The sequence below is a fragment of the Macadamia integrifolia genome, chromosome 5 (genome assembly GCF_013358625.1).
Source record: "Macadamia integrifolia cultivar HAES 741 chromosome 5, SCU_Mint_v3, whole genome shotgun sequence".
NCBI lineage: Eukaryota > Viridiplantae > Streptophyta > Magnoliopsida > Proteales > Proteaceae > Macadamia > Macadamia integrifolia.
Window position 1 is genome coordinate 22,861,636 of NC_056561.1, and position 24,865 is coordinate 22,886,500.

Consider the following 24,865-nt stretch of genomic DNA (forward strand, 5'->3'; position numbering starts at 1 on the left):
TGTACCCCGACTATGAGGGCCAATCCGGCCCAACCCTAGGTTGAGGCATAAAAAACACATCCCGACCCTAATCCGTCTTAAGTCTAACCATGATTATTATTGTGTTTAACTAATAATATTTTCTCACCCTAGCATACATTATATGACTATATAATGTATTTTTAAACCCTAGCTCCCTAACCCCTCTACTCTTTCCAAATGCAAAAATCGCAAAACGTAGAAACTAGAAACCCTTGACCTTGGAATTTGCATTCAATTTTGAGTTCTCTAGTGTAGTAAATGGAATTATCGAATTTTAGAATTGAAAATGTAGAATTTTTTTTTTTTTTTTTTTGTTAACACTGAAACATTGCACACATTGACAGGAAACAACTCCACATGCCTAATATTTTGGGTTGGGCTTGGCCCATTGGGAGATTTGGCAATAATTCTCAACATGAACTTCAATTGTGGCCAAGATTTATCTCAACCCATAATGTCATTGCATCTTGTTGTGTGAATAAATAAAGTAACCAAAATAGGACAAGGAAGCTTTCCTAAAATTTTGAAAACCCGACAATAGAACTTCATTAGTAGAAGAGACCCTTTATCTTTAGACTCTTACCATATGCCGGCACTTTGAGGAATTTAGGGGGCAGAGGGTCAGTTACGATCAATGTTTTTCAGAGTTTGAAGGTAGCGGATGGCTTGAAGAATTGGAATTGTAACTGAAATCAAAACTGAATTGTAATTATTAGAATGTGATTCCACTAAGAAAACTAGCTAGGGTCAACCCGACCCAACCCGGCTTGAGCATAAACCCAGTGGGATTGGGTTAGGGTTGGGTTAGGGTTTTAAGAAAATGGGCCCAACCTGACCCTGTTTCACCTCTATGTGTAACTCATCACAGGTAGCATTCCTTGTGTCAAAGCGAACAGCGAAACTAGTCAATCACTCAATTAACTCGGCATGTGCATAAGAAAATTAATTACATTATAAATAGGTTTTAAATTAATTTTAGATACCTAGATTGGATTTTAAAATGATTAACATAATCCTTTTTTTTTTATTGCTATGAACTTAATCCCCAAAAGTATTTATTACTTATATTTACTTAGAAAATAAAGTTGAAATTCCTAAAATACCCTAACACCTTAACTCTTTTTATATGTTTTGTTATTATTATTATTATTATTATTATTTTTTGATACAAGTATGTGGGACTAACCCCACTTTCACGTCCTCATCTTGGACTCATCATCTTGGATCCAGATCTTCTCCATAGAGCCCATGGACCATAGAGTGATCCCATGACTTGGAAGACCCAGGTTAGGTACACGTCTCGAGGTCACCCCAGCCGTGGGATCACTCTACCGTCCATGGGTTCTATGGAGACGAATCTTATTCCATCATCTCCCGCTGCAACCCCAGAACTCCATGGAGGGTCCTCTCCAATTCCTTTTTCTTTTTAATCCCTCCTACCCGTCATCGATGGTTTTAGTACATGCTATCAAAATGGGTATTAGCCATCGAAATGGATCAATATTTAATTGGATCGCCTATATGGAACATAAATACCCTGGAGAAAAAAAGAATTTATGATTTTTTTACCCATGATCTGTACCATTTAAGTGTATGGTATTGCCATCGGCCAAGGTATCAAGATTAAAGACATGCTAAACTAATATGGGTAGCTCGAAAAAGGTGATCTGATACTAATTCTTGTTAGAACTATGCTCTCACATGTACATCTAGGGCTGCATGCACCCAGGTGTTGAGTTGCATGCATGGGAGAGGTTGGGAGGAAGTTGGAAAGGATCTAAATCCCAACTCCATCCACACCTGCAATACACCTTCCTTCTCCCGCTCTCAACCCCTGTGTCTGGATCTTGTCTTCCAATTCCATGGCTGATATTAAGTATAGATGTATGGTCGAAATAAAGATATCAACAAAAGCCTAATAAGCCCACGAGACTGTGTGTGGACATCGAAGGCGTAATAGATATATAGAAACGTACATAAAAACCTAGCCAGAGGTGACAATTGAAATTTCAGTTGGGTAATATATATAGAAACGTACATAAAAAACTAGCTAGAGGTAGCAATATATAATAAGTCTCCATGCACGTGCATGGAATTCTACAAGATTACCCAGCAAATTATGCAATTCATTCGTACATGAGAGTAAAATATAGCTCTTTCAATTCCTAAAAGCCGCCACCAATTCCTCCACCTGATCCACCCCCAAATCCTCCACCAGCACCAGCTCTTCCTCCTCCTCCAATGCCACCTCCAGCACCACCACCAGCGCCACCACCAATTCCTCCACCAGCACCAGCTCCTCCACCAATACCACCACCAGCACCGCCACCACCGCCAACTCCACCTCCTGCACCACCACCAGACCCCCCTCCAATGCCACCTCCAACACCTCCACCAGCACCACCACCTTTGCCACCTCCACCAACACCTGCACCTGCACCAGCACCTCCGCCAGCACCACCACCTCCACCAAGTCCGCCTCCTGCACCGCCGCCACTGCCACCACCAATTCCTCCTCCTGCACCACCACCAGCACCACCACCAGCACCACCACCAGCGCCACCGCCACCACCAACTCCTCCTCCTGCACCACCGCCAGCACCAGCACCAGCACCACTGCGACCACCAATTCCTCCTCCTACACCACCACCTTTACCACCTCCAAAGCCATCTCCAGCACCAGCACCACGGCCACCACCAACTCCTCCTCCTGCACCACCACCTTTACCACCTCCAAAGCCACCACCAGCACCTCCTCCTACACCGCCTCCACCACCAGCACCTCCTCCTACACCACCTCCACCACCAGCACCACCGCCACCACCAATTCCTCCTCCTGCACCGCCTCCAGACCCACCTCCAATCCCAACACCGCCACCTTTACCACCTCCGAAGCCACCACCAGCACCACCACCTAAACCTCCCCCAGCACCGCCCCCTCCACCAGCACCACCGCCTCCACCAATGCCACCCCCAGACCCAATGCCAATTCCACCACCCTTACCAAACCCTCCACCGGCACCTGCACCACCTCCAAGGCCTCCACCACCACCACCTCCAGCACCCCCACCCCCTCCACCCCCTAAACCATCAGCAAAGTTGTCTTTCTCAATTCCCCGCCCTTCCCCTACCCCGACCACCACTACAACAATAATCAGAACTATGCTAAACACTCCAACATTCTTGAATAACTTCCCCATCTTACTTTCAATGGAGAAGAATAGAAACCAGAATACATATGCAGTATTTGCTTTCCTAGAATGGCTTTTATAGCTTTAAAATGGAAGAGTAGCATTGAATGGCATATGGTTGATCTCTCTCTCTCTCTCTCTCTCTCTCTCTCTCTCTCTCTCTCTCTCTCTCTCTCTCTATAAGAAAGGAAGACATTTCATCGTGGCTTAGCAGTCCTAGCATGTTCAGAGAGCTGCAAAATTCTTACAGTTTTGACATCCGAACCTTCATGCCGGTGCAACCATTACTGCATGGTATCCCAACTCTCAACTAACCAATTGCCTCCAACCCCACACTGACTCACTCCTACTTAAGCACCTTTCAATAGTCCTTCTACTTCCATTAAATTATCAATAAACAGGGTACCATCTAACATGTGGAGGATGGTGAATGGAATTCAAAGTTTCAATGTAGGTTGTGGAGTCCATCTGTGATGCTCTAATAGCTGTTTCCCTCAATCTTTCATATTTTGGTTGAATGCATAGGCCTGTACATAAATTAATGTACCAATAAGTACCATAGGCACATGAGGGGCGAAAGTCAATAAGCATGACATGTTTTTGGGGCATGCATGGTCCACCTACTTCTACTTTGTGTTAATGCAAAACTCATACGTGTGGGACAAGTACTAGAGAGTGGAGACCCACAGTTTAATGGATCTACCCAACGTGGTAAACAAGGTGATCAGATAAGGAAGTTATAATATTTACATATATATATATATATATATATATAAAAGGACAGATAGAAAGATAAAGAGGTTATAATAGTTATAATCTTATCAATGCCATATTATTTTTTCCATTCAAAATAGAACAAATAATATTTATATGTTGGGATATTATTATCACCCTCCTATACTCAACCTATATTACTCAAAATCCTCTATCTAAACTTCTTCTTTCTTTTTCTTTCCCCTTTCAAGGAAAAGTTTCACCTCTCCTTTTCCTTTGCCATCTGCCCTTTGCATCTCCCCACACCCCTTTCGGAAACCCTCACCCTTATATGCAACCCTGTCCCATTTAGTAAGCATCTCCTAGGTATATTTCAGCTTGAAATGAATAGAGGAATTAAGTAGCTAAAATTACAAAATATTGCATTTTGTATTTTATTTTTTATCTTCATTTGATGTTATTTTGGTAATTTTACTAAAATTCTGAATAAGAGTTTGAGCAACTTTCTTTGCCTACTTTGGATTAAAATTTGGCATGGAATTGTATGTGGGGTCCTCTATCACAAAAACTAACCCGTGTACTAACAAGTGACAAATGGTGAAGCGTTATACTGATGGCACATGATTACCATGTACCGCCAAGTGGCCAATAGTGCAGTATTATGTAGAGGGCACAAGTTGACCATGTACTAGCAAGTGGCATAATGTTGCCTAGAAGGACTATATATATCCAGGGGCCATGCGACCAAGTTGCGTTCTTCTTCCCATGTACTGCCAAGTGGTATAGTGACGCCTAGATCGAAGGATTATATATATGTAGGATCCATGCTACCACGTAGCGTTCTTCTTATTCAGAGAGCACAGGATTACTACATACTAACAAGTGGTATAGTGACGCCTATAAGGACTATATATATGGGACGGGGTTGCATATGCGGGTGGGAGTGAGACTGTGTACATTATAACCCTCTCCAAATCCCACAATGAACAGAGCATCACTCACTGAGTACACCATTCTTTATTGAAGAGATCAAATTCTACAAAATCCTCTAAACCGAATCCATAAAATGTTGTTTCTCTAAACCTGCTTTTGCTCCATACCCACCAGAGCTTACATGTAATGGAATGAAGCTTGAAAGGGATCAATATTTTGTTTATGCAATTTCCCAAAATCCTAAATTGTAATAATATATACTTACAATTATATATATATATATATATAACTTATCTAACAAATGATATCATGTAATATACAATCAAGCACCGCCTTTGAAGCCCTTCTAACTAATACCTTGAATGCTACGGATCTTAATTAACTGCATAATCCAGCTGCTTCAAAAAGATCAACAATAGAAATTCGTTAAATTCAATACTCTCCATTAACAAGATATGGATGCAATGGCGCCTAATTACTTGGAATGTTGTTGGGTCGGGTTGGGTTGGGTTGGGTCGAGTCAGTTGAAACCATGGAGGGGTAACTATGTAGCCGTGCAATACGCAAGTCCATATAGAATCCTCTCCTTTAGGCATTGTTGTATAGTTTTAGTTCATGGTATCAGATTGGGTATCAGCCAGTTTTAAAATTGAAATAGATACTGATATGTATTGATCCATATCAGTCATGTTGAACAATTTTTCCCTCAAATTTATTGATACTAACATGGATTTTAACCATTCACTGCTGGTGTGGGATGATCGAGAGATGACACTGTGAGAGTGTTTGCGGAAAATAATAAAATTCTAATGGGGTTTGTGAACCCCAGGATGATAGCAGTAGGTGAACCATTTTCCATGGTTGAAGGATAATTTTCTAAGAAAAAAAGAAAATAAATAGAAGCATACTCAACCCAACAAAACCTTGTCCCAAAGAATGGTGTCCATGACGAGACATGAATACTTTTTTACTATTAAATCATATATCTAAGGTCATATTAATTGTTAACATAAGGCATTGACCAATCTAACCAATTTATTTATGGAAGAAGGTTCGTTCTAAGGCAGCTTGTGTGAAGCATCAATTAGGGTGAAATTTTCGTTTTTCATCAGAGGTAGGGTTGTCATTTCGTCCTCCACGCGCATCTAGATGTTGGGGCCACACTACCTTTCAAACTTATATTTCCCTATATTTGTTTACTTATTTTTGGTGAAAACTAACAAAGCTATTACGTTCATAAGAATTCCTATTTTCTAGAATTTTTACTCTTTTGCATTCTTGAGTCATGGATCATAGTGCCCAAACAAGATCACAACCCATTTATTAGAAAGCGCTGCTTCATGCCATGTTCTAGTTGTGATTTCCTATCAACTGGTTTTACCTGTTCACTGAGGAAGTTCTGTATATAACAAATTATATATTTTATGCCATACTCAACAGGGTTTTAGGAATAGTATCGATATCGGTATCAGATCGGCCATGTTGATTCATATCAGTATCAACTGTGACTGATACCAAAACCTGATTAGATACGGATCGGACCGGTAACAACTTTTTAGATTGGCCAAGCATAGGGTAGGCCAAGATAAGAGCCCAGGCCAAACTAATTTACTGATTTGACCTCCACCACACCTTCTCTTAAACACAGAAGAAAATTTTGAATAGTTTATAGTTCAGAAACCAGAATTAATACCTCTTCTATGTAATGGAATAACCCGTTAGCAAGGTGTATGAGACTCTCTTCTTTTGTACCTATGGTGCACTAGAGATCACCTGACTGAAGTCACAGTACAAGAACATTAATTTGAGCCGGAGATCTCTTCCCATAAGGTCCCATGAATACTCGTTGTCGATCATATCTCCGATCGACAGAAGATCGAATGCGCATTTCGTGATCCAGTTCACACTTCCTCTTGATTGGGAATCCACCGTTTTCATCAACAAGACCAGAAGAAACTACAAGATGCATACCAGTTTATTAGGGTTAATTAATCCTTCAATTATGGGGAAATAAAGGTTGGTATGGCATTATATGATGGATCAAGTCTCTATTCACCCATGGTAAAGAGAGAATCCCCACATCATGGAGATCTAACCCTTTGAGTAGTGTATAGGAAAATCCTTTTCGATATTGTAAGCACATCGTGGAGATTTGACCCTTTGAATAGTATGGGAAATGGTATTTTCGATCATATACAATAGTGGGTGGGGAGTTGAAGATAACATAAGAGTCCAATCACATGATTAGTATACTGCAATGTGTGATTTGAACGAAATTATGATTTTACAGAATGAGAAATTGTCATCCCATTCAATCCGATTGGGAAACCCTTGACGCTGACAAAGTAATCAATGTGTGTATAATTGGAATAAGTTGTAGGCTTAGAGGCTTAGAGAAACCTTTCTCTCTTTTTTTTTGGAGGCTAGAGAAACCTTGCCCTCAAATAAATTAAGATACAAAGTTTAAAATTATTCCCATAAAGTAAAATTAAAAAGGAATGGCAAGTCTTTTTTTTTTTTTTTTTTAATGTTCTCCATGAGGATTTATGGAAAATCCATCTTGACCAAAACAAGCCGACCAAGCATGGAGAAACTTAAACTTTCTGATTTCCCAAGTGTCTTAACATTAGAACAAGAGAAATCACTCAAAGCATTACAATTTACAGAGATGAGCTCGATCCAACAAGAAACGGAAGTCAACATCAGAAACCCATATTAAGAAATAGAAGAAAAGTCCAAAGACTTTTACCTCGATCATATTAGTTCAGAATTTAATTTTCTTTTAGAGCGACAAACCAGAGCATTAATGGCTAAAATCCTAGAGAGAGAGAGAGAGAGAGAGAAGGGGAACTAACCTGAATGAGATGATCTTAGGTAGGAATATACGTAGAAAATAAAGAGTATTTGGTTGCTTGCACGAAAAGGGACAGCTCAGATGAGTATACAGTTTCGGTATTGTGACTCTCTCTCTCTCCCTATCTCTCAATGACTTTCATTAATGATTTTTTTTTTTAATAAATAGATCAAATAGAAACATAAATAATGCCAAAAATAGCATAGTCTCTCTTTTTCTCTCCTAAGGTTGTGTTCGGTAGCCTAGAGAAGGAAAAAAGAATCTGAAAAAGAATAGAAAAAAAAAAATGAAATGATAATATATATATATATATATATATATGTCTGTTTGACTACTATTAGAAAAAAAGATTTTTTTTTTTTTTTTTTGTATTTTTTTATGTTTTCTTGTGTTTTAATAAGATTTTTCTTTTATAGCAAATAAAAAACTTCATCATTCTCAAGGTAAATTTTGAAATTCAAAGAAAATCTTCTCTTGGTTAAAACATGTCAATCACAAAGAGAATTTCCTAAACAAGAAAAAAATTATAATTTTTTCTTTTCTTTTCTTTTCTTATCTTGGCTACCAAACACAGCCTAAAGGTGTAAATTGATCCGGTTCTAGGTGATTGGTCTGGTTCTTTAACGTTTCCGGCCCTCAAAATCAAGACCAATATGTTAATCGGTTATAAACTTGAGATAAAAAACCATTTATTATTGGGTGGGCCAGTTTCAATTTCCACTCGGTTCCAAGCATTATTATAGTCCCAAAAAAAAAAAAAAAAACATACAAATAATAATTTTTTTTTCTTAAATATTCTTTCACAAAATAACAAAATGTCCCATTTCAATTTAAAGGATAAATGGGTGTTCTAGATATACATTGAGATAAAAGCATATGTGGGTATGGTGAATACATGTAGAAAACAGATCAAAATGATGGGTGACAACTAAGTCATGGTCTCTATGAGTTGGAGATGTCCATAAAAGCTGTGTTGATATTTCTTAAAGTTAGGAAACTTTATCCAAAATTAGCGTGCTTGCATATCTAGAGAAATATTAGAATGTTCACTTCAATGACAGAAAATGTGTTACATTTTTTTTCCGATCAATAAGAAGTATAATGTTTCACTATTTACCACATGGCATTATATGGGTTAGTCCATGTGATAAAGAACCAGGCAAGCATTTTATTGATACAATTTCAGCTTAAATAAGTAGAAAAAATAGCTCAATTTACAAAAGATGCCATTTTGTATTTATATTTATCTCTATTCCATGACATTTAAGTTATTTTACTAAAAACTTTGAATTGAAGTTTGTACAACTTTTCTTGCTTACTTTGGAATAATTTGACCATCCAGATGTTTGTAAAATCCTCTATCATCACATGGATCACTTAACATAGTGAAGCTCAAAAGGGCAAAAAAATGTATTTCACGAAACTTCATTGATTTGGAATTGATGAACTTTTCATAAGACCAATTTTATTGACAAGATTCACTTCATGCATTAGTTGCATTTGCATGATTAATTTAAAGTAACATCTCAACCACATGTCTCACCATTTCTGAGATTTTTTCCTTCTATTGTGATTGATGCTTGAATCACTCTCAACCAAAATTGTGTAACAAATCAAATTTCAATGCCTTGTAGGTTCCACTAAAACCAAAAGGGGAAAAAAAATGCTATGCATGCATACGTCCACAAGGGAAAATGTGTTTGGATAAATATTACATGGATGCTAAAATGGACAAAATTTGAACACTGACCATGGCAGTTTGGTAGAAAGCAGTTCTCTGAAGTGAAGTTAATCTAGACTGCACAAAATTAAGTGACAAATTTTGATCCACTCATTTCCATGACCAAGATTTATAATATCTCTGGAAATCATGAGTTCAACAGTTATTGAGCCCCAAATCTAACTCTTATAGCCTCATACCAAACAACCACCTGATTTAATTTATACTGTAAGAAGCTTCATAGGTTGAAGGTGTTCTCCTTTAGCTTCGACAGGGGCAGCATGAAAGCTTCTAAGCATCAAAAGTCATCTCAAAGACGCTCGAATTCTTGGAATATATTCTGGGTCTAGAATGCATTCTGTAGGGAGAAAATAGAGAAGAATCGAATTTCAGAATACGTTTTAGACCTAGAACCTATTCCTAGAATGCCTACCAAACACAGCCTACAACTTCGCCATGTCAGTCATATACATTAATTCACAAACAAGTCACTGTTATTTCATTTTTCCTTTTAACTGTCTTACAATTGGTATGAATTTGCAATTGCAATCCTATAACCTCCAGGACCATGGTACCATTCCCCTCCTTTAGCTAGGGTAACTTGCCTTTATCTGCAGTCCAGAGCCAGAGGACAACTAAGCAATAGCAATTAATGAATGGTAAATAAAGAAATACAGGAACTGAGCTAAGCATTCAAGGTGGGGGTGGGAATATACTAGATTGTAAAATGCATAAGTCGCCACCATTGAAGGATAAAGGGCAGCTCCTCCTTACTGTGATCCAGATAAAACCTAACCAGATTATTAAACCACTTAGCAAAACAATTATAACCAGATTATATCACCCTTTTATTGACAGAGACTTCTGAAAATGAGCAACAGCCCCACCATCTTGATCTTAGGTCAGTATAATCTTCCATGAAAACGCTCCTCAATCGCACTTCCCACCATGGAAATCCAGTTCAAGCAAGAAACCATCAGATTTATCGAACCACAAGCACCTGGTCAAATTAACAGTTTCTTTTTCTTTCACAGATTTCTTGAGTATTTCAAATATTGATATTTTTTTGTAGAAGAACTCACAAAGAAGTTTTTAGAGAGGAACTAGCTGGATCTTCCCTAAATCTGTTGTGCTGGAGAGGAAATACGAATAGAAAGTAGTGTTGGCCTGGATAAGATTAGAAGAAAAGGAAAGCCAAACAGCAGAGTTCTTTTTCATTTTTTGGCCCAGGAAAAAATTGTTTCTAAATCAGTTTTCCTCCAAACAAAAAATGTTGTGTCAAGTTATATTGGGGGTTCATGCTAGAGACAGAGAGCTTCGGTTAATTGAGATATGATTAGAACTTGAAAGACATAACATGAATAAAGGGTGACAAGGACGGGCACAGAATATGAGAGCCCAGCAAGCTTCCAATTGGCAGATGTAGCCACCTTTGAAGGAATGACTTCCCACACCAGAAATGTTGGCAAAAAGGTCAGAGGGCACATTGCTGAGGACTGACAAGCATTTAACAAGTAAGAGTTTCAGCTAAACTGTAAGAGATACAAGACAAAGATGCAAGCACTTCTAGGCCATGCATATTCTTGGATCTTCTCAACAGTATATTTCCAAGCATGCCCAAAACATGTGATGGGAAAGCAAAGTAACAATCAAACTGACAGAATACGAAATCCTTATCAAGCATATTCATAGACATACTTAAAATGAAAATGGAAGTGCATTTGAAATGGAGGAAACAATTAACTTCCTCAGAAGACAAAAAACTTGAGCAATAGAACAAGAAAAATCACTTTCAAGCACCGAAGAGAGATCTATTAGGTAGCCTGTCTCAAATTTATATACAACCCTTTAAATTAAGTGTATTTGTTTACAAAAGGTTCCTATTAGAGACACTACTTGAAGACATAGAGACGGCAATACATGCTTCTTATTACCTGGTGCTTGGATCAGCCGCGTTTTCCCTTTTTTTTTTTTTTTTTTAAATAAAGATTCCAAAAATGGTATCTCTACAAATGTCCTCTTCATGGCACCCATCTGTCGGGTGTGTGATGTATGTGTACACAAATGAAGAGGGAGCTCCTACCATCTTCTTAACACATTTACAGAAGAAAATTTTTGTACTTACACAGGCCAGGAAGACCCCGCCTTCACGCTACTGTTCTCTGTCATCATCCTGATTCTTGCTTCAGATGGATTCCTCTGGATGAGCCAAACATAAAGGTCTGCATAACAGCACAGGTAGCATCACTTTCATGGCAGTGATAACTTTGAAGAAAGCTCTAGAAATCCATTGTGGGATTCATGCATTAGAAGGGGTGGGGGGAATGCAAGTTCAACCTGAGAGGTGGTTTTAGACCAGGCTGCTGTTAGCCAAACAAGACCCACATTGTCCTTGGGTCAATCAATATCATGCAATGCAAGAGTTAATCAGATCAAAGCAAGTCAGCAACTAAATTTATAATAAGCTTTCAGAAAAACTTAAAGCATAGCTGACATTTGTTAATGCAGCTCAGGCACGCACAGGGCTTTAGGAATTGGTATCAGCTGATCTGATACCGATAACGATACCGGATCAGTGGTACGGTATGGAGAGAGGGTAAAATGGTACAAGAATTTTGGAATCAGTATCTTTAAGGGGGAAAATGTGCAATACAAACCAATACATATCGGTGCCATGAAACTGGCCAATACCCGATCCGATGCCATGAAAGAAATCCAGTGCACAGTTAGTTCTGCAGTTCAGGGTACACATCCAAGGTACTCACAGTTCCAAGACGTTACCACCTCAGCAGATTCACAGGTGCAAAGTGCACCTCACGCAGATTTACCATTCACACTTTGAGTTCGAGTATATGTACCAAAACAAAAGGTCAAACTATAAATTGCACCTTGAAACTGTCAAGCTTTTTTATTTCAATGTTTGCTTGGATGACCCAAAGGAAACAAATTCCGGTCATTGATCTCATCAGGCAAACTCAAACAAATAACAAGTCCCGATTTCTAAATCTTCATGGCAAGTGGCTCTGTGCAACATGCCACAGTCTGAAGTCTACAGGGATGAGAATTGTAAAAGTGCAGTCAAGTGGTTATGGATCACCATAGATGTTGTCTAGGCATCACCTATAGAACCCAAAACTCCTAAGTCATAGAACCATTGACTACCCATGCATTCAGATTGATCCACTTTCACATTCTATACTCCACTTGTGCAACATGCCAGTATGAAGCCTACAGGGATGAGAATGGTAAAAGTGCAGTCAAGTGGTTATTGATCTTTCCAATAGACAGATCCCTCCAATCTCCATGCAATTTTCAATCTTGTAACAGAAGCTCAGAAATTTAACTTGCATCTTATTTTTGCTTAATGCTAAGTCAGCTTTTTTCAAAGCAAAATTTGAGAAAACAGCAACTTAGCTGTGAACCATTTTGTTCAGTTGGTCTAGCAAGTCACAAATAAAGCAATACCATCTTCTAATCCAGGAAATTGCCTACTACAGAAGCTACCTTCCACTCGAATGAACCGCCAGGCTGTGATTCATATTTGTTTCTTCCTATTTGCATCCCCTACTACTTCATTCTTGAACCAGTAACCACTGTAACACAAGGATAATACACAGTAAAGCAGAGGTGGTAGCACCATGGAATAGATCAGTTCTTCCATCCAAACCCTTCGTTACCTCTTCGGTACAACTGGGACTTGATGGAGGTCAAACAACTGAGAAAGGATTCTCCCCCACTCCAAGGACATTCCTTCTAGATATAGCACGAAATGAAATATTTCTGAACTCTGAAGTTACCAAACTATACGCTTACAGAAATAAAGATGGGACACTCATGCTGATTAATTAGTGAAATATCAGGAGTTCTAGTTCCTTGATATATCAAGGAGTTAATAGTTCCACCCGAAGGGGGTAGCTCAATTGGCAAAGACCAAATCCTCACAATAAAGAGGTCAAGAATTCAACTCTCCTTGGGGCTTACCTATCAAAAAAAAAAAAGGAGTTCTAGTTCCAAATCCTACCCGCTGTGACTCTACCTAGTTCCCTCTAACTGCTCCATTTGGTTCTTCGTTCTGCACTTCTTAATAGATCATCTACGCAAGAATAATACAATGTAAAAGGGAAAATTGTGATTTCAAAAGTAAGCATACCTCAGATGTACATGGAAGAATACTATTTGCGAGTTCCTCATTGATCGATACGGGCAATGGTGGCATCTGGCTCATAATCCCAGGCATAACTCTCATACTGCAAATATAAAAGTGATGCCATTTTCACAATTGAACTTTAGAAGCACCAGACCCAAACAAATGAGCTAGACAAAGTATTGAAAAAGTTCTCAAAACATGTCCACATACTCGTTCAATATGGCTGTAATATTGTTCCTTGTGCGACAGAAGAGATCAATGTTATCTTGTACCTGTATGAAAGGAAATAAATTGAAACAGTAGCTGAATGAATCAGTTAGTTTGGTAGACATACAAAGAAAAGGAAGAATTTGGATTCACATTGAAAAAATTAGAGTGAAAGGTGGCAGCAGAGACAGCACGTATTATTTTGTGAATAGGCGAAGAATATTTCATAAACCAGAACCATGGCATGAAAATGTTCTATCATTTGCACTGTAGTCCATATTGTAACCAACAAGAGATCTTTATTGTGGGCCTGTTGGGTGCCTGTTATCAGATCTTATCTTTTATTAATAAATTAATAACTTTTTTTCTAAATGAACAACATATTATTTATTAAGGGAGAATATAATTAGCAACAGTACACATAGTAGTACAAATTCTGCTGTGTTTGGTTGCTTTCCTGGGAAGAAGTGGTGAGGCAAGGGATTTCCTTCACAATAGTTGGATGCAATGGAAAGACCTTTCCAAGTTGTGTCTCACCTTTTGTGGGAAACATTTGGGGGGAATTCACTCTCACAAAGGATGGTTTTCCTTGGGAAGAGAACCAAATGTACACTAAAGTTTTAGTGAAGGTCTTTACTTTCGCAATCTTCCAAAAAGCAAATGGCCTCCCAAAACAAGAAGGAAACAAGTGCAGATATTTACTTCTATAATTGTTCGAATGTAAGCCATAAGGTAATAGTATGGTGAAAGTTGCCAATTAAGGAGAATGTCAGGGTGAATGGTTATCAGGGCATTCCCCTGATACACTAGTACACTGGTTAGTTTTCAGAGGCCCTTCTATTCCTTTCTACCCAATTCATCCAGAGAGTTGGTGGGAATAGTAGCTTCCAAAGTCTGTTACCTTAAAAAGTGAAATTTGTGCCTTTTCAATGGCACATTAGATCCGATAGAGAAGAATGTATTGCCCAAGTCACCTGCATTTCCACAGGGTCTGTCCCAGCATCTTCGAGACAAAAGAGTCGCACATCTGGAATAGATACCCTCCAATAACAAAGATCTGTGTTCCAAAGAGAAAAAAAAAGATCGTCTAGTGAATGAGGCTCCCCCTAATGCAGGGTCTGGGAGGGGCAAATGTACGCAGTCTTACCCTCGCTTTGCGGAGAGGCTAATTCCAGGTTTCGAACCCGCAACCTGATGGTAGCAATAGTGCAACTTCACAGTTGCGCCAAGGCTCGCCCACTAATAAGAAACTAGATTCACCTCCCCATATGTTTGTGAGAACAACTCCTTCTGACAGAAAAATCTACATATGGGTATTGTACATTTGTGAGTGGTAACCTGGTTACATTGAGGAATAAAAAGCAACTGGTTGTGGCTTGATCAAGTGCAAAGGGAGATTTTAGAGCTATGGCTCATGGAGTATGTGAATTCTAGGTTGAGAAGGCCGGTCCAAGAGTTGGGGTTGATATCGAGGCACCGATGCATACCATGATAACAAAGCTGCCATAAGTATAGGCCACAATCCTATGCAACGTGACCGGATGAAGAACATAAAGGTGGACAGCCACTTCATCAAATAGAAGATTGACTATGGCTATATATGCACTCCTTTTCAGAGGACAAGTGATCAGTTGGCAGATGTCTTCACAAAGGGCCTCATCTATCATCGGTTCAGTACCCTTTTGCAAAAGATGGAAATGAATGACATTTATTCTCCAGCTTGAGGGGGAGTTTTAGAGTTTTATGTATTAAGGGTACTTTGGAAACTAGCTTAATTACTTGTTTTATTTTGTTTTCCTTTTTCACCTTTTACCTCCCTAGGGAGGTGTATGTAATTCATTCTTTTACGTTAGTGATTCAATATAGGTGGGAAGAGCTCTCTCTCCGTCTCTCTATCTCTCTCCCCCCCCCATAGATTCCACTCATCCCTTTTACTTTTCTCATCTTCTTCTTCCTTCCTCCTCTACTTCTCTCTTAGATTGATCCTTGCATATTTCTAACTGATCTTACTAGTTATTACCAAAACTAACTCCTTCCTTATCCCTTACAAGAAAGTTCGCATAAAAATCACTTGATAGCGCAAGATTTGCAATACCAAACATTAAATTCAATCCATGCTCATCACTATTCACTGAAAAGCATAGGCTACTAGATTTTAATCTCCACGTCCATTCACCAAAGCTTCTAGGTTTTCCTTGCAATTTTTGCATTCAGGTCATTCTCTTGTTCACCAACTTCCCAGAGAAAAGTTCCTCTATATCCGCCTTGGCGCCTTCGTACTTTTCAGTATCTAGCGAAGCATCATGTAGAGGGACAGAAAGTATACAAGGATATTAGGTAAGGAGGGTGTATACTTAGTCAGAGTGACTTTTAGTTCCATAGAAGCATAGATACTCCACGGTCAAACCTCTTCTACACCTTTTCTTTACTGTTACCAAGAAAAGGCCATGGCACTTCAACGAACTCTCCAATAGTGGATAATAATTCAGTGAAATTTCATGACAAAGGTGAAAGAAATTTCCATTCTAAATTACAATCTCTTTTCTACAGTTACAATTTGCACGGAAATATCACTCTTTAATATTTCAATAATAAAAATCAAGATATTCGACCAAGAGTAAAGAGAGCTCAGATACTCACCTCCAATGCTGTGAGGTTAGCTGAAATTCGACTGAATACTTGAAAATTCTCATCCAAAAGTCTCTTGGTTGTGCTGCCTACTGTTGGGACTAACAATGAGAAAAAAGAGGGGGAGGGGTTGATCAGTCTAAGACTAAGAAGCATCCAATAGAACTGAGTGATAATAATAAAACAGAATGTCACAACATCCAATAGAATTGAGTGATAATAAATAAAACAGAATGTCACAATATTCAACTAGCGAACATATTAAGACACCCAAAACACTAATTCACAGGGCAATGATATCTAACAATTACAACACCATGCTAAAAGAAAACCAAGGTTCATACCATATTCAAAACAAAGAAATTGAGAGTTATAGTTTGATGATTTAATAGGACTCGACTCCGCAAGTATACAGAAAAACCAGGAGAAAGAAGACGCTGAATTGACAGAAGAATGAATTTCTATGACTTTAGCATTGTACTGTCAGAACAAATATTTATATTAGTTTATAGAGAGGAAGAGATGGTATCCATCATTTAATGCGACTTAAAGACTACAGTCTCACTCATATCAATAGAGCTATGGCTTACTTCGTTATACCCATAAAGCAATATCATTCAATTGAGAAGCTTGGCATCAGAGATCGCTTGGCAGAAATAATGCAATGGCTTACCATCTAACAAATGGGTTTCACACTAGAAAATTCCCTCTGTGCTGCTGTGCACCCATAGTCTAGATGGTCAGGTAATTTACCCACCCCTACGATTTGCACCAAAAACAAACATAATAAAAACACATGGTATGAAACAGCAACCCATGAGAGCCCAATTTCAGAATCGCAGAGAAGAAATACATTTAAGATAATTTATCCACCAAACAAAATGTCAAAAACCCAAGGAAAAAGGTTTATATATCGTTATGGTAAAAGTATACCTGCCAATGCCAGTACGAAACATGGGAGTGGGCCTAGGAAGGCAAGCCTATGGCCGAGCGCAGACCCAATTTAGAAGTCAAATAAGCTAAGACCAGACTCTGGATATCCGTGGCTCGGCCACCAAGGGACCGAGCTACTCATAGGCATAACCAAATGACCGAGCTACTCGTGGACACTCGGAGAACCACCAGCTATAGATCACCAAAAGAGAATTCATCCATAGCTCGGCAATCAAGAGACTGAATCATCATTACTTGAAGAATACATAAAAAAAAAAAAGGAAATTTGTCCACTATAAGGAAACTCACTCCTAATCAATCAGGTAAACCCCCTTCAAAGAATCGATACTTCTCCATTCTTCTTGGAATTACTGTTTGCATCAGATAAAACAGTTATTTAAAAGAAACCGAACATATAAATTACACTCCATGTTACATTTAAAGGATCCTAATAAAAATCCCAGAGAAGAGGTCCAGGAAAGAGAACGAACTGACCTCAGCTCCTAACATCTTGTGATTGGACTCAAAATGGGCCTTAAGGCTACATGGGCTCTAAAGCTCTAAAAGACCCAATACATTCCCAAACATGTAGTTGGGCAACCTTAACACAATTGTCCAATGAAACTAAGTGAATCCAATTCCAATATTACTTGTTCAGTATGTGTAAATAAGTAGGAAGGTTTGCTTACACTTGAATTAGGGTGAATAATTATATAAAACAGGGGAAGAAAAATAGGGGGGATATACAAGGCCAAATAAGGCCAGAGAAAAGGGAGACAACCTCGAAGGGCTAGGGGGGAGATAAGATAGTCCGAGGTAATCCCAAGGAGACAACATTATGCATGTTCCTTGGGGAGTCAATAACCGGTCTGCAGGTGGAGCAAGAGAGCTTGGAAGAGACATCAAAGTAGATGACATTCTAAATCTTATCAAAGGATCTGGAGTTGGAAGTCCATCTACAGAGGTTGCGCTCCATCCAGATGTGGCTAATGGTGGTGGCAAAAGCTAGTCTCCCCATCGAGTCACAGACCAAAATCTCCGGCAAAAGTCATGTCAATCCAAATCCATTCTCTTGGGAGGGGGAGGGGTTTTCTTCTAGAAGGCCAACATTTGGCAAGGACATGCTTCCATATGGAAGCAGAGAAGGGACAGTCAAAGAATAGATGGCTACTATCCTCAGAGCCATTCCAACAAAGGTAGCAAGAAGGTGAGGGGGCAAGTGATGGTGAATGAGGAAAGCTTGGGTAGGAACGTAGCCAGAAAGGGCTCTCAAGACTGTGAAGCTATGGAAGGGAATGTGGGTTTGGACCGACCAGACAAGATTATTCCAAGGATTGGGGGGCCTTTAAGGAGGACCAGATTCCAGGCAGAGGATGAGGGGGAACGATTGGCATAAACCGAGGGAGGAAGGCGAGAGAGGGATTGCCATAAGGAAGCCAAAGAGGGGATGCCAATGGGAGGGGATCAAGATCTATTAGAGATGATAAAGGAGACGGGAGAATTTCTGGGAATGCCAAAAGAGTAAACAGAGTGAGGGCCTGCTAGGAGAGCAAGAACCCTAGCAGGGTGCCAGTTATCAAGCCAGAAAGAAAGTGTCAACTCTATTACCGATGGCAACATTGATCGAATCAATAGCTAGGGGCCTAGCCGCGAGGATCTTGCACCACACCGAGGGGAGTTGGGCTTGACAGACACAGTCTAGACGGAATCATTACAGAGAAGGGAGGAGTAAGCCCAAGAGATCCATATACTACATTGTTTAGAGACTAACCTCCAAATGAGCATAAGGATGCTAGCAAAGTTGACAACTTTGATTTTTCTCAAGCCAAGGCCTCCTTTTGAAAGGGGAAGGCAGACGGTGGACTAGCGGAGAGGATGGAGGAATTTGGTTGAATCAGTACCTTTCCACAAAAAAGTGCTGAAGAGGGATTCAATGGATTTGGGCAATTTGAAGATTCCCGACCAGTTAATGTAAGAAGATTGGAGGACTGATCGGATGAGCAATAAACGCCCAGCGTATGAGAGAAGCTTTCCTTTCCATAAATGGAGTCTATTCTGGATTTGGCTCAATATGGGAGCACAACGATGGGCAGTAAGCTTGGAGGAGATAAGGGGGAGACTAAGATACCTAATAGGCTAGGAACCAAGAGGAAAGCTGGTGAGCTCAAACAACCGAGCCCTGGTGGAGTTAGAGACACCCACAAGAAAGAGACAAGATATAAGAAGGTTGACCCTTAGGCCGAAGAGGGACTCTAAACGAGAGAGAGTGGACATAATGGCAGAGATTGAGACTTCATCCACTTTAGAGAAGATCATGAGATCAACTACGAAGGCAAGATGAGTGAGATTGAGGGCTTTACATTTAGAAATGGGAGATATGAGAAGGTTGTCAGTATGGGATTGGATGAATCTAGGATGAACTTCAAAAGCCAGACAAAAAAGGAAGGGAGAGAGGGGGCAGCCTTGACGGATGCCCACAGAGGAGGAGAAGAAGCCAACGGGGGAGTTGTTCACGATGATGGAGAATTTGGGAGAGAAGTAGGAATGGATCCAATGAACAAAAATGGGGGAAAGGACATGGCAAAAAGGACTCTTGAAATAAATCCCACCTAATGGATCAAAGGCTTTGTGGATGTCAATCTTGAGGAGGGCAACAAGGGAGTTGAATTTCCTATCAAACTTGCGGACAATCTCATGGCAGAGAATAATGTTGTCAACGATACTCCTTCCAGCGATGAAGGCGGATTCGTTGGGGCTGACAAGAGCATCAGTGGCCCCTTGAAGACGGTTTGCAAGGATCTTTGCAATGAATTTGTACAAGAGATTGCAGAAGGAGATTGGCCTAAATCGGACAAGGAGGAAGCACTTTCTTTCTTAGGGATGAGGCAAAGGAAGGTTTGGTTTATGGAAGGGATTTGAGAAGGATTGAGGAAAAAGCTTTTGATGGCTTTAGTGAGATTGTCTCCAATGATGTCCCAACAAGAGAAGAAACCCATGCTAAAGTCATCTGGGCTAGGGGATTTGTTGGACTTATGGGAGAGGACGGCTGGTTGGATTTCTTGGTCGGAGGGGATGGCTTGAAGGGAGAGAAGGAGGTGACTTGGGATAAATTTACTGAGAATGAGGGGAGTATTCGGGGGAGGAGGGAGGGCGTGGGGCCAAATGTCTCCAAGAAGTAGGAGATAGCTTCCTCTTTGGTGGCACCAAGGTCAAGGAGGACCAATCCGTTTTTGGCGAGGAGCTGAGGGGTGGGATTAGAATTGGTACTAGCTTTCAAAGATTTATGGAAGTAGGCGGAGTTGGAATCCCCAAGATCAAGCTATTTGATGCGATATTTTTGCTTAAGGAAGCTTTCTTCCTGAACAAAAAGGAAGGTAAGCTCAAGGGATAAATCCCTTTCCTCAACAACCAAAGAAGGGTTGAGGTGATCGACATTTAGCCTGAGCTGAATGGTTTTAAGATTGTTCCTGCAAGAGGCTACCTGGGAGGAAATGATTCCAAAGGTGGAGGGTTTACACTTGAATTAATTTATTTTAGGTCAAATGCTAGCCCTAATCTGCATGATACTCTATCAGAGAACACCAAATCAAAGCACCACAATAACTCAATAACAGTTCATAAACAAGGACTGAAATCAGAACAGAGGTCAAGACAATTGATCACAGTTTTAGAGTTTTTTTTTGGAACAAAATAGGAAATAGGAACAGATATGAAGGACTAATTATATACCGAAATTGACTTGAAACAACAAGGAAAACATGCATAAACATCTGGGAAATCAGGATCAAACAAGGCCTAACTATCGATCTCAGTTAGAGGTCAGATTAGGTCAGAAAAATCCCAATCGAGCCGCAAAGGGATATTTTTCATGGCAGGCAAACCACAGGTCAGATTGACCTGTAAATTGGATTGAGCCTCCCTCTATATGGGTGCAACACTCGATCAAAATTGGTAGTCATCAGGTGTCTGGTTGATCTGGAATAGTGATGGATTGGGAAGCATGGAAACATAAGATTTCCAGATCAGAAAATAGAAAGTAATGAAGGACGGACTGATCTGTGTACCTGAGATGGATTGGATCTGTAACAGAGACCTTTGAGTGCTTGAATAATAATAATAGAAGAAGATGATAAGAGAGAAAGAACCTCTCAGGTTTCACACCACAGAGAGTCAACGGAATCACACACCAGTTGTTCCACAGACTTGATCATAAGTTCAAAACAAAAGACAAATATCCATGGAGAAAGCAGCAGCAAGCAGTTTAAACTTCAAAATCATGGGCTCTAGGGAGCCTTGTGCTTTGTTTTTATAGATAAACAATTGGAAGGTTTCAAAATTAGAAACTCCAATTGTTGACTAGTACAAGAGCTTCAAAAAATAAATAGAAACAATCTAAAAGGAAACTAATGACTAATTACTTGTCTTCTAAGAATAAGACAATAACTAACACAACTTAAATTGACCCAAACTGGTTCACTAATGAACCAAACCAACCAAACCAAATAAAAATAAATCAAACAATAAGAAATCGTGGGCTGGCTGTCAAGCCCTCTTCTTCCTCCTGTTGTATGTCTTCAATTCTCCATCAAATGCTGCTCAATATGTAACAAAAATAAACGATAAATTTTCTGTCCAAGGTTATTGAAGATTAGGATTTCCTTGCGAGCTTCACAAGGCTGGATTTATTGTTCTGGCCAACAGGCCAATACGCTGCTCTGATACAATTACAAGAAGTGGAGCTGAGATGGTGACCAAAAAATATCCAACATGTGATATACACAATTTGAAGCATAGTTGTCATGGTGCCAATGCAAACAAAGGCGTTGTAGGGCTGCCAGAGCGCTTAGGCGACAAGTTGCCCTCCTTAAGGCAAACAACGCGCCTAAGGAGACCAAGTTTATATTTTATTTTCCCTTTTTTTTCTAACAGTATACAGTGTGCTATCTATACCTTGTATCATAAAAAATCAACATTAAGCCCCATCATAAAAGTCATCAAAAATCAACATAAAAAAAGCACATCCAATCATCAAATCATCAAAAATCAACATCATGTCACATTAAGACATAAAATCAACATTTTGAGAGTTGCTCTTATTCTATAATAAGTTTGACTAGTCAAATGATTTTACTTTTACATGAGACTTTTTGTATTAGGTATATCATAAAACCATCTTTCCAACAAGTCTAAGATTACTTAATCTAAGTTATTATGACAAAGTTATGTTCCGGTCAAAATTAATTTAAAATGCGAAAATGGTATAAAAAACTCCTGAATGAAAATAATTTTATAGACATCAAAACAAAAGATAATTTTACCGGGCTTTCGGTTTTTAGCAATGTTATACCATGATAAGATTTATAAAATTTTCAGAATTAAGAGAACCCCCAACATTTGAAAGTTAAAAATCACCCCTACAACCAAAAATCCAACTTTTGTTCTTGGACTGGGGGTTGACTTTTTATCCTTTTGGAATTTGATTTTTAAACTATTTTTATTTGGTTCATTAGAGGGTATTTGCTTATTTATGAATAATATCTTAAGTAAATGAATATTTGGCATAAATAAGTGCCAAAACATAAGTCGAAATTCAATGCAATAAGGCGATACTCGCCTAGGCCCCAGGAAAAACGCCTAGATGCCAAGGCGGTGACGCCTTGACAACTATATTTTGAAGATTTTAAGGATCAGCCGATCCTTGTCCAGGATGGCACGATAGGACAATCGGGCTGATCTTGGGAAACCATCCCAAGCAATCCACAGTTTGGACCGTCTCATCACCATCATTCCAGAACAACACAGACTCGGATCAGTCAGGAGCATTTTTTACCCTCATCCTTTATTGTGAGGCAAGTTTCACCCTCGTAGGAGTTTACACTTAGGGATGGGGAGTAGTCTCTTTCAAATCACATTTATTTAATATAAATTAGGTATACCTAAAGGCTACGTTTTGTAAAGCAAAAGCAACAGCAATACGCAATAAGGGGCCACTGAGCTCATTACATGTGTGAGCATCTGCAACACCAGCCCTCCATATGGCAAGAAACCCCCCCTTTTTTGGGTAAACAAAACTCCATTTTCATGCTGGCTCAAAAGCACGCACTATAGGAATAGAATTTAAAAAAAAAAAAAAAAAAAAAATGGAGGAATATTGGGAAGCAACTGCTGCGAAAGAATCAGGGAAGAAGTGGAAGCCAAAAGAATCAAAATTATCATATTACATCTTATGCTATTGGTATAGCATTATTGATAATTTCATAAGCAACTTAATAATATCAAAAACTCAATGAGATGGGTTCCCCCAGAAAATGAAACAATATAATAGAGCTAAAAAGAATGACCGAGTCAAAGATTTGAATGAAAAGAATCGAAAACAAAAGTAAAAAATCCCTTCGAAAATAATAGAAGAATATCTTAAACTCAAAGTATTGGGTACAAGATAAACAGCTATTCCGATTGAGGTTTGCGGGAAAGGGAAGCAGGTTATAACATAGCTCTAACGAGAATTTATGGCCAACCAACCTTCACAAGGTATCCGATCACGGTCCTTATGGTGCATTCTGAGAGGATATGCAGGCATGTTGTGAAGTGGAACTGGAGGTAAACTTGCCTTCGAAGAAGATTCTGCCGATTTTTCCTGAAAAAACATGATCTTTAGAATCCCAGTTCTTCAATTAACATTCAATTGTAAATATGTTAAATTAATGATGAGGTCACAAGATCACCAAACATGAGAGGGAGTGGGAGGAGGAGTAGTAACATTGTGAATATTTCTAACTGATGTTGATGAACTACAAACAGTCAAAACGTCAGTAATGACCATCACTATGTACTAACATCGCAAGTATCATAAAGAAGTAAATAATTATCATCTATATGAATGTGACAAACAATACATGAACAACACAATTTTATTTTTCTGTAATCCATTTCACAATCATCAGTAAAAGTTACATACAGATTTGCCCAAGATTACAGAATAACGAATAAAACATGAATTTAAAAAACAATATACAACAACTCAGCATTTCCCCACTAAATGCGGTCGGCTACATGGATCCGCAAGAGAAAAAAATAAGAAGTACGAAGAAAGGAACACAGCAACACCTCAGAAACATCCCACCTAAATATGGTCGGCTACATGAATCCTTGCCCTCCAAACAGCTCTATTTGAGGTCATACTAGAGTCAAACCTTAAAATCTGCATTTCTTTCCTCACTACTTCTTCTAGTCATTTAGGCCTCCCCCTAGCTCTTTTAGCTCCTTCCCTCTGAATCTGATCAATGATCACTCCTCCTTACTAGTGCATCTCAAAGACCACCGTAGAACATGGCCATACCATACCACCTTAAATGACTTTCTTGGAGCTTGTCCTGAATTGGGGCAACTCCCAAGTCAGCTCTAATGTAGCAGTTCCTTACTTTATCCCTCCTAATTTTGTTGCACATCCATCTCAACATCATCATCTTTGCTAGACCCAGCTTATCTATACTACACTTTTTAATCGATTTGAGCTT

The 24,865-nt window shown here is 39.2% G+C and overlaps 2 protein-coding genes across 11 annotated transcripts in view; both read right to left on the reverse strand.

Annotated features, from left to right (window-relative positions):
- Positions 1-1,925: 1,925 nt before the first annotated feature.
- On the reverse strand, positions 1,926-3,688 carry LOC122079180 (glycine-rich cell wall structural protein-like). Of its 2 annotated transcripts, none has more exons than XM_042645440.1 (2): positions 2,804-3,688; positions 1,926-2,773 (listed from the first exon to the last, which is right to left on the reverse strand). In XM_042645440.1, exons 1-2 carry the CDS (start codon positions 3,219-3,221, stop codon positions 2,187-2,189), a joined length of 1,005 nt encoding a protein of 334 aa, XP_042501374.1. In that variant the 5' UTR covers positions 3,222-3,688; the 3' UTR covers positions 1,926-2,186. The 2 variants fall into 2 exon arrangements, with proteins under 2 accessions (XP_042501374.1, XP_042501375.1); XM_042645441.1 differs by having other exon boundaries at positions 1,926-2,455; positions 2,486-3,688.
- A 5,678-nt stretch (positions 3,689-9,366) lies between these two features.
- LOC122079336 overlaps positions 9,367-24,865 on the reverse strand; it is a 32,997-nt gene continuing 17,498 nt past the window's right edge. The window contains exons 4-12 of one of the 9 annotated variants that reach the window (XR_006140421.1): positions 23,871-23,985; positions 16,428-16,516; positions 13,791-13,852; positions 13,584-13,680; positions 11,559-11,655; positions 10,321-10,372; positions 10,150-10,224; positions 9,958-10,044; positions 9,367-9,791 (exon numbers count right to left, since the gene is read on the reverse strand). Coding sequence is in view for 2 of the 9 variants with exons in the window: in XM_042645719.1 (XP_042501653.1) it covers positions 11,602-11,655; positions 13,584-13,680; positions 13,791-13,852; positions 16,428-16,516; positions 23,871-23,985 (417 nt within the window). In the remaining 7 variants the exon portion in view is untranslated. Of the gene's footprint in view, positions 9,792-9,905; positions 10,045-10,149; positions 10,434-10,515; positions 11,656-13,583; positions 13,681-13,790; positions 13,853-16,427; positions 16,517-23,870; positions 23,986-24,865 lie in introns of those variants that run through there. The other 8 variants (XR_006140420.1, XR_006140417.1, XR_006140422.1 and 5 more) reach the window with 8 other exon arrangements.